At 43.8% G+C, this 11,069-nt stretch overlaps 1 protein-coding gene across 1 annotated transcript; it reads right to left on the bottom strand.

The window, feature by feature from the left end:
- Positions 1-1,752: 1,752 nt before the first annotated feature.
- Positions 1,753-3,457, bottom strand: c6h11orf96 (chromosome 6 C11orf96 homolog). Its single transcript, XM_056281541.1, has one exon. It carries the CDS (start codon positions 3,055-3,057, stop codon positions 2,677-2,679), a length of 381 nt encoding a protein of 126 aa, XP_056137516.1. The 5' UTR covers positions 3,058-3,457; the 3' UTR covers positions 1,753-2,676.
- Between the last annotated feature and the right edge of the window lie 7,612 nt (positions 3,458-11,069).

Here is an 11,069-nt window from a genome sequence, read left to right as displayed (position 1 = left end):
CTCGAGGTCCTCTGGAGACGTCCTCGCTCTCATCTCTCACATGTACTTAATCAGACAGCCTATTTTTAGTCAAGACACTCACAACCCAAACAGATCCCCAACTAAAGCCATCTCTTAACGCAGTGTTGACTTGCACACATCGGCGGACACCATATATATCACATTTCACTTGTCACGGAGTAGATTGGAGGACGACGGTGTTGATAAGCAACAGGGGGGACGGCTGTGAGTTTTTCATACACGGTACTTTTTGCTGCTGTTTCTCAACAGACTGGTTGTTAAAATAACAATAACAATAATAATATAATATAAAATAATAATATATAATAATATAATATATAATAATAATAAATACAATATTTTTCTTAAGTGTATACCTGTTGCACACTTCTGACTTTTTTTGTCCTACATTGTTAATTTTAGGAAATCGATATTTCAATCATTGTTGGAAAACGATTCAGTTTGCAATTACAAGCATCAAAAATGTGAGAATACTCCTCTGAATGTAAAAAGGAGGGATCGAAATAAAACCATTCACGCTCATGGAAGAAAAAAAAACCCCAAAACAGACTGGTTGTTGTGGCCCAGTCCATTGGTGCCGGCCTACTTATTGCCGACTTGCATAACATATCCAGTAAGCATGAAGAAGAACTAGCTAGACGTGTCGGGGGTGTTTATATGAGGACGAGACTTTGGTTTATCAGGAGCATAACGGGAGATGGATGGCGAACAGAAGGCTGTATATCAAACGCCCCCATGCCGTCCCCTCTCAAATCACACCTCGTCTTAGCCCCCATTTAGAAAGTCTTTACTTTTTCTGCAAACCTTGCTTCAGATTTAAGGCAGACAGGGTTATTTTGTTTAATCTTCTGTCAGGTTGCTGTGGCTTAAAGCCCAGTGCTCCTTATACCTGGACGCTTGTTGCCTTGGTAATATCTGACGCTACAATTGCATTCATGGTAATGGTAATAATAATAATATAATTACATTTATATATATTACATTTATATACAGTAAGTCACATGCATAAAATGTGACGTGTTATTGTAAAAAAAAATACATATATACTACGCACAAAAAGTAAGTAAATGTGTGTTTGGTAGATTATTTCTTTGTTGTAACAATGCTTCTTGGCAATAAAACGTATACCGTTGGGAAACCTGTTTATTTCCCTTTTAAATGGGGCCAATGTGTAAGGAACATGCATTTGTGGGATGAGCAGCAGAGCTGAGTATGTGGGCTGCGCCTATGAAACATTTGCCAAATCTTCTCTGCCAATGCCAAACAGCTTATTTTGCTGCTGCTATTGACTCTTGTTTTGAGCTTCTGGTACCCCAGGTGCTGACAGCCAGCTGCCTGATACAAGATTTATTGCCGAGAAGCATTGTTACAACAAAGAAATCATCTACCAAACACACATTTCCTTACTTTTTGTGCTAAGTTTATATTGGAGGTGCAGCTGATGAGTGTGCGATGCACAAAACAGGCTTGTGCTGCTATGTATTAAAACTTTTTTTCCTGCATCTGTATCGATATATATATATATATATATATATATATATATATATATATATATATGGTAGATTATTATATATATATATATATATATATATATATATATATATACAGATGTGTGTGTATGTGTCCCCCCGTATGAATGAACTTTGAACTGGAAGCTTCTGACTTTGTCGGTAGAACAAGCTCTTTATGTTGACAATATGCCTCCTAAGTACAACTAAAGGGTGTCTTGAGAAGTATTTGAACATATTTATTAAAGCACAGAGAACAAACTAACACATATAAACATCCACATAACAACAAATACACACATAATGGGAAAAAATATACAAAGTATAAAGGTTATGTTTTACTTCGACAATCAAGAGGATGACTTTCAAAAAGTCAGAAAGTACAGCAAAACAACACCTCGAGATCCACTTGAATATAAACAAAAGAGAATAAATACGTCGACATTCGGAAAGGCTTCCTGTTACTCGGAAAGACAGGCGACAGTGAAAGAGTCACTCAGTTGAGGAGATGTGGAAAGTAAGTTCAAACTCCGCACAAACCCGCGACAACTATTAATGCAATGACTGCCAGGGCCGCTCTCAACACACGGTACAGTGTTCTTCTCAGAGTATTTACAGGTCTGCGGGCCTCAAACGCTGGCAGACACAACACAGTGCGTCCTATCTTGACTGGTCACGTAGAAAATCTGAGCTGACGCAAGAAGATCTATACAAGTTTAGATTGGAAAGGTATCAGTCACGATCCTTCAGCGTTCAAGTTTTTAAGAAAGCTCTAAAGTTATCGGCAGTAGAAAAGGAATCTATCTGAAGGGTCGTAGTGTGCTCAACACCCCCTCGTGTGCTGCTACCCGCTCCACTCAGCGTGTCCAACACAGCCGTGTCCAGACAAACAGCTACTGCTAACTGGTAGACTTCTTTACAAAATGCGTTGAGTGCATATTATAGAAAACATATATCAATATGTTAGTATGCATTTAACTGTATAAACATGTTTTTTTTTAATGACGGCAACAGCAACACGTGCACGCTGGGGGGGGGGGGGGGTCCAGGCTGGCGATCAGTCCAGCTCGGTTCAGTTCTGTTGGCCTCCATTAGAAGCTGCGTCTGGCGGTGAAGTGAGGGATGGGGTGGAGGGCGTCCTACCCACTCACTGGGTGGAGTCAGAGTCACTGGAGTCCAAGCTGGCTTGCGTGGGTGTGACAGTGTGGCTGTGATGGGGGGCTGGCGGGCAGTGGAGGGTCTGCGTGCTCCGCCGCAGGTTCTCCAGGGACTGCAGGAAGGACCGGCGTGCCCTCTCCTCCTCCATCGGTGAGGAGCCCTCCTCCTCCACCTCGGCGATCTCGGCGAAGGTGACGGGCTGGGTCTTGAAGCGGGCCTCACGGGGCCGGCGGGAGCGGCTCTTCCCCCTTGCCGGGCCCTTGGGTACAGGCAGCTGCTGTGGGAACTCCTCCATGGCAGAGGCCAGCAGGTGGGCCGGCAGGACGTGGAAGCCCGAGGCCTCCACGGGCATCTGACGCACGGCAGCCATGGGTACAAACTGGAGTCAAATGTCTGAAGACAATTCTAAATGTTGAAATCTGATGTGAAGCAAGAGCTGGCAGAAAATAGCTGCCGATTGCCTTTCTGGAATTTCTTCTGTTTGGCTGTTACTCGAAGAAAAGTCCTTCTCTCCTGGTTTTGCAGGGATGCTTCTCCAAAATGTTTAACCAAATGCACCACAGATTTCCCAAGACCAGTGATCAGATTGTCAAACTCTCAGCAAAGTTATGTGGCGAGTCAGGCTGGTCAGTCTCTACTCCTCTGCTGTCTTCAAAGCAAGCCCGAGAGCACTTGGTTTCAACCCGGTTGACGTGTTTCTCTCTTTCTCTTTCTCTCTATCTCTTCTTTCTAGTTCTGCGTTTGTCTCAGTCTTCAAGAGCTTCTGCGACTGACAGCTTCTCCCTCGTCTTTTATAGCCGCCCCCCCCCCCCCCACACACACACACTCCCTCTTTTTCTCAAGGCACACACACTCTCGCAGTAATAGTTCCGGACTCCATAACTAGACAGCCAATCAAAACCAGCACCTCAAAATAAACACACGAGGATGGGGAGAGCTAGAGAGAGCGAGACAGTGAGCGAGAGAGCAAGAGAGCGCGAGAGAGAGAGGGAGGGAGGGTGAGAGAGTTTCAGGGGAACAGTGAGAAATTCAGTGAGAGAACAGAAACATTCAGAGAGCATCTGAAAGAGAGAGGAAGTAAAAAAAGCGAGATTCCGAGAGCTAAATAGAGACAGAAGGTGAGAGACAGGGGAAGAGGAAAGGTGTGGGGGGAAGTCAAGAGTTAGAACACTTTAAATACACATTTATTCTTCCCTTTATGCAGGACAAAGTCCTCTACACAATCAGCCATCAACCAAACGTGTTCAAGTCCCTTTTCTAGAAATCTTACTGACTGGCAAAACAAGAAACATTCAACTCCTCTCCTGCGGAGGACGCTATACGTCAGTCTCTACTTAGAAAACCTTTCCACATTTTAGGCCTTTAACTCGATGGATGCTCGACATTGCATTGCAACAGCCACTCTTCGGGGAACAACACGTTAGCTTGACTGTGACTGTTCATATGTATTTTCTGCCTTTGATCGCCCCACTACCCGCTCATAAGGGCAGAATGGTTTGTTTTGCCTCCTCACTGCCACTGCAGATGTGTGCGACCCAAACTGTCACAGTCCACTGGCTATTTTACCAGATAGCGAGGCTGCTGGAGCGGAACAGAACATCCAAACACCGGCTGGTAATTTGTCAAAATGGCCGGCAGAGTCAACAAACTCAGCAGCCCGGGTTTGGGAATAATCAGGAATCAGGAACACTATTTCGAAATATCGTTTCCCCCCAGCCCACAGCAGTGCAACACAAAGAAAAAAACACACGTCCAAGAACTACAAGAACACACATATCCAAACCAACACATATATCCAAACCAACACACATATCCAAACCAACACATATATCCATACCAACACACATATCCAAACCAACACACATATCCAAACCAACACACATATCCAAACTAAACAAAAAAAATCACTGTCCAAGGGAACGAACTGCAGCCAGGATGACTGACAGAACTTCCGGTCTGTCTGCATGGGCTAGCAGTTAGCTTAGCCTGCCCCGCTAATTTCATGATCCAACTGAATCTTTTCATAATCTCTTCTACTGCACAGCACATTTTGCATTTATTTGAAAGAACTACGCAAACGACGATGGATTGTTTGGGTGACTGGCTGAAAGAGGGTGACCTGGTCCCTCAGAACCCTCTCTGACAACTTGTTGATGGGAAAACATGGAAAGTTGCCTTGCTTATAGTATACACACGCACGCATGCACGCACACATACCCAACACACGCACACCGCCAGGAAAGATAAACATCGCTGCTGAGTCATGATGGCTCTTGTGTTGAGTGGAAACCACACACACGGTTTTAGCATCCCATCACCACCGCGCTTTCTTCCTGGATCAATATCAGATATGACACAAAGGACCAAGGTACATTGTACTGTCAAACAAAACGAGCAGGTATGTTATATTCTTCAGTATCAGCAGATTAATCTTCACAACAAAACCTAACTTTCCCTAACAATTCCTTTTAGGGTTGGAGCAAATGTGCAACACTAGTGCACTAACTGTTTTGGGTTTTTTTTGTAATTAGCTTGCACAGGACACATAAGATGCAACGTACCCTTTTAAAGGTAAAACGGGTCCATTCCGTTGCCTACCAACACGGGGATCGCCGGTTCGAATCCCCGTGTTACCTCCGGCTTGGTCGGGCGTCCCTACAGACACAATTGGCCGTGTCTGCAGGTGGGAAGCCGGATGTGGGTGAGCGTTCTGGTCGCTGCACTAGCGCCTCCTCTGCTCGGTCGGGGCACCTGTTCAGGGGGGAGGGGGACTGGGGGAATAGCGTGATCCTTCCACGCGCTATGTCCCCCTGGCGAAACTCCTCACTGTCAGGTGAAAAGAAGCGGCTGGAGACTCCACATGTATCGGAGGAGGCATGTGGTAGCCTGCAGCCCTCCCCGGATCGGCAGAAGAGGTGCAGCAGCGACCGGGACGGCTCGGAAGAGTGGGGTAATTGGCCGGGTACAACTGGGGAGAAAAAGGGGGAACCCCCACCCCCCCAAAAAAAGTAAAACAGCTGCGATGATCAGCAAACATGCACTTTGAGTGGAACATCGGCCAAATCTGTATAATCATGTTAAAACACACACAGATTTTTATTTCCCTTTGGTTCAAGTGTGTTCTTGGACATAATTTGTCTAAAACCTTTCGGTTTGCATTGACGTTGGTTCTTTCGTAAGGTCTCCCAAAAATGGGAAACATCTTACAGTCTGTTACGTCTCATTTAAATAAATCAGGTGAAAGTTCTTTCCCCCTAAATGTGTATAGCCATAGTATTTTGAAAGTTGTGTTTTGTCATCTAGGTTCGTAGCGAGAGGGTGACATGTCCGAGAATGCTCATTCACAGGTCTCCAGTACATAACCAGTGCCATTCAAAACTCAAGGCACCCCCGTGTCACCGGAGACGATCCGTGGTATATGTGACAACTAAAATGACCCCGCATGGTCAGATACATGTCAGCGGTGAAGCGCTTCTTTTGCGGGAGCTGAGGTGACGTTTCTGCTGTTTTTAAAGGAGGCTGACCTCATGGGCTTTCCTTTTGCTGAGCTAACGGGGGTGACGTACCATTTTAAAATGGCTTCCGTTCCGTCAGGTATTCCCTGGAAGACACCTCAGTAGTATCAAACACAGGCTGCACCGGGTCACCCACTAACTTCTCAAATATCTCTCCACTCATTCTCTCTATCACACACACACACACACACACACACACACACACACACACACACACACACACACACACACAGTCTGACTGTCAGCAGGGTTTTAAGTAGGATATGTCAACTTGTAAATAACCCCCCCCCAACTCTATTTTAAGTAGGTTGGGCAGTCACCCACTGTAAAAGCGACCAGCTGCCAGTCAAACCATATCACATGGCAACCCGGCTTGCTTTTTCACTGTGCATGTGCTGTGTGAGCCTTTGTGTTATGGTAAAGCTTTAGTGGTTTGGTTTGGCTACTGTCTTTTAGAATTAGGTGTAGTTTAGCTCGGCTGAGGCAGGGTCAGAACCGATGTCACACTTGGGGGGGGGGGTACTGACTCATTAGCCACCAGCAGACGCACCTGTGGCGTGTCCAGTCCTGGGCTGGATTAGACACGCCACGAGGAAGATGCCAAAAGAAAAACATTTTCTAGTGTAGATGGGAGTTGGACCCTTTTTACTGACTCGAGTTTGTATGAGTCATTCACTAAAGAGAGTCGGGTTTTCGAGTCACTCAAATCACCGAGTCAGTCACCCAGAGCCCGGGGAATCCCTCACCGGGCCCAGCGCTTACAGAGTATGTGCCCCAGAGACTTCCGCCAGCTGAGCCAGTGAACTTCCAGTTTAGCCTACCTCCACTAACTTGATTGCGATAAAATAATTTAATTGTGCAGCTCTTCTAGACTTTCCTATTGTTATCGGTCCAAATTTATCAAATTCTAATATTAAAATGAGTCATTTTGCTGGGGTTGTGACGTCCCAAAAATGTTATCCACTGTTTTACAGCTGCTCCTTTTCCCAGGAAACCCCAGCAATAATAAACGAGACCGGCTGACCAACACACACGGCATCATTAAACAACTTAAACCAACTCTGAGGTAAAGAAAATAACTCTTATACAAAATATTGGTAATAAAGAATAACTGAAACAATTGCACTGATTTAAAATGATTTTATTGTTTTCAGATAATAATAAAAAAAGAAGTGGTGTCGGACTCGGCCAAGGTTGTCCCTTGCCCCCGATTCTGTTTGTGATATTCATGGAAATGGATCTCAAGGCCCAGCCAAGGTGAGGAGTGTGTCCGTTTTGGGAATCTCAGAATTGCATCTCTGCTCTTCGCAGATGACGTGGTTTTGTTGGCTTCATCAGAACGCAACCTCAAGCGCACACTGGGGCGGTTTGCAACTAAGTGTAAAATGGCCGGGATGAGAGTCAGCAACTCAAAGTCTGAGGCCATGGTTCTCTACCGGAAAACGGTGGATTGCTCCCTCCGGGTTGAGGATGAGTTGTTGCCCCAAGTGAAGGAGTTCAAGTATCTCAGGGTCTTGTTCCCGAGTGAGGGTAGGATGGAGCTGGAGATTGACAAGCAGATTGGTGCAGAATCAGCAGTATTGCGGACATTGTACTGGACCGTTGCGGTGAAGAGGGAGCTGAGCCAGGAGGCAAAGCTCTCAATTTACCAGTCAATCTTCGTTCCAACCCCCACCTATGGTCATGAGCTTTGGGTAGTGACTGAAAGGATGAGCTAGCGGATGAGTGCTTTACCCCAGACCACCAATTGAAGAAAATATTCAACAGAAACACAGCCAAAATGAGCTACAGCTGCATGCCAAATGTCCAGCAGGTTATTTCATCCCACAACACAAGCATCATGGCCAAGGCACAGACCCCCTCACTGCAACCAAGCACCTCCAACTGCAAATGCCGTATTAAGACATCGTGTCCTCTTGAAGGAAAATGCCAGATAGAAGGAGTCATCTATTAGGCATTAGTAACAAGAGAAGGCAACTGCAATGTGGACACTTACATGGGATTAACAGAGGGCCCTTTTACAATTAGGTTTATATTAGGTATATGAGTAGCTTCAGAAATGAGCATGCGAAAAATGCAACGGCGTTAAGCCACCACATTTGGTCATTGGTAAACAAGAGTATCAGTTATTGTCTCATGGACAATCCTTGCAAAGAGTAGAGCATATTCAGTTAGGGGTAAAAGATATATTCTGTGCTTGGCAGAAAAATATTTTATTATTTGCAGACCTGATATGTCCACCTTGAATAATAGAAATGAATTGGCCACCAGTTGTAGACACCGAAAAAAATATCTCCTTTGTAATTATAAGTAAAATGTCTTTATTATTCCCCCCTGCCATTAGATGATACACATATGACATTTATTAGATGTTTTTTTTTTAAATTAACATTTTAACTGCCTGTCCTTCCAACTGTGCCCCAACCCCACCCCAATATATAATTCACATAAGTTACCTTGTTATATTTTTAATGTAGGCCATTTCAACAGTACCCTGGCCCCTAAATACTTTTCAAAACAAATCCCAGTCCCATTTGTTGTAATGTTTTCTACCCCTCCACTGGTTGCTGTGCATCATAAGTACCTACCCCATTGGTTGTTATAATTTGAATGTTTCCCCATCTCGGTCGCTGTCCAACCAAAATTAGGGGCGCGATGCTGGACAACGTAAACTGTATGATTCTTTGTTGAAACACATTAGCAGTTGATGAGTGCGAGACGCACAAAACAGGCCTGTACTGCTATGTATTCAAATCTTTTTTCCTGTATCTGTGTTGATATTCCCCTTCTCATTAGTTGAGCACTCACACCATTGACGGTTTCGGAAAAAAACGCTATATATACGAATATATACACTACCGTTCAAAAGTTTGGGATCACCCAAACAATTTCGTGTTTTCCATGAAAAGTCACACTTATTCACCACCATATGTTGTGAAATGAATAGAAAATAGAGTCAAGACATTGACAAGGTTAGAAATAATGATTTGTATTTGAAATAAGATTTTTTTTACATCAAACTTTGCTTTCGTCAAAGAATCCTCCATTTGCAGCAATTACAGCATTGCAGACCTTTGGCATTCTAGCTGTTAATTTGTTGAGGTAATCTGGAGAAATTGCACCCCACGCTTCCAGAAGCAGCTCCCACAAGTTGGATTGGTTGGATGGGCACTTCTTTGAGCAGATTGAGTTTCTGGAGCATCACATTTGTGGGGTCAATTAAACACTCAAAATGGCCAGAAAAAGAGAACTTTCATCTGAAACTCGACAGTCTATTCTTGTTCTTAGAAATGAAGGCTATTCCATGCGAGAAATTGCTAAGAAATTGAAGATTTCCTACACCGGTGTGTACTACTCCCTTCAGAGGACAGCACAAACAGGCTCTAACAGGTACTATTTAATGAAGATGCCAGTTGGGGACCTGTGAGGCGTCTGTTTCTCAAACTAGAGACTCTAATGTACTTATCTTCTTGCTCAGTTGTGCAACGCGGCCTCCCACTTCTTTTTCTACTCTGGTTAGAGCCTGTTTGTGCTGTCCTCTGAAGGGAGTAGTACACACCGGTGTAGGAAATCTTCAATTTCTTAGCAATTTCTCGCATGGAATAGCCTTCATTTCTAAGAACAAGAATAGACTGTCGAGTTTCAGATGAAAGTTCTCTTTTTCTGGCCATTTTGAGCGTTTAATTGACCCCACAAATGTGATGCTCCAGAAACTCAATCTGCTCAAAGAAGTGCCCATCCAACCAATCCAACTTGTGGGAGCTGCTTCTGGAAGCGTGGGGTGCAATTTCTCCAGATTACCTCAACAAATTAACAGCTAGAATGCCAAAGGTCTGCAATGCTGTAATTGCTGCAAATGGAGGATTCTTTGACGAAAGCAAAGTTTGATGTAAAAAAAATCTTATTTCAAATACAAATCATTATTTCTAACCTTGTCAATGTCTTGACTCTATTTTCTATTCATTTCACAACATATGGTGGTGAATAAGTGTGACTTTTCATGGAAAACACAAAATTGTTTGGGTGATCCCAAACTTTTGAACGGTAGTGTATATATATAATTTTTTTTATTTATTTATTTATTTATTTTGGTGTGTGTATGTGTGTGAGGGGGGGTACACACAGTGTTATTGCATCTGTATTTACCCCAACACGCTCATAGGGAATGAACCGTTTTGCACCACACTTGTCTTAATGGGAACCCAGTAGGCCATGAGTTGTCAGACAGTCCCTGGGGACGCCTGTTTCGTGACACCACAGCCAAGGTTGCATGTGTTCAGGCACAGCCTCAAGCAACAACACCGGAAAAAGTTTTGGACTGAACTAGACTGCATGCTAGTCAGTTCTTGGATAAAAGTATCAAAAATAACACTAAAACTTACGTTCATAAACAGTAGGTTTATACAAACCCCAATTCCAATGAAGTTGGGATGTTGTGTAAAACGTGAATAAAAACAGAATACAGTGATTTGCAAATCCTTTTCGACCTATATTCAATTGAATACACTACAAAGACAAGATATTTAATGTTCAAACTGATAAACTTTATTGTTTTTTGCAAATATTCACTCATTTTGAACTGATGCCTGCAACACGTTCCAAAGAAGCTGGGACAGGGGCAACAAAAGACTGGGAAAGTTGAGGAATGCTCAAAAAACACCTGTTTGGAACATTCCACAGGTGAACAGGTTAATTGGAAACAAGTGAGTGTCATGATTGGGTATAAAAGGAGCATCCCCGAAAGGCTCAGTCGTTCACAAGCAAGGATGGGGCGAGGGTCACCACTTTGTGAACAACTGCGTGACCAAATAGTCCAACAGTTTAAGAACAACGTTTCTCAATGTACAATTGCAAGGAATTTAGGGAT

The sequence above is a fragment of the Lampris incognitus genome, chromosome 6 (genome assembly GCF_029633865.1).
Source record: "Lampris incognitus isolate fLamInc1 chromosome 6, fLamInc1.hap2, whole genome shotgun sequence".
Taxonomy (NCBI): Eukaryota; Metazoa; Chordata; class Actinopteri; order Lampriformes; family Lampridae; genus Lampris; species Lampris incognitus.
The sequence above is the reverse complement of the archived record's forward strand: the minus strand, read 5'-3'. Positions and strand labels throughout refer to the sequence as shown.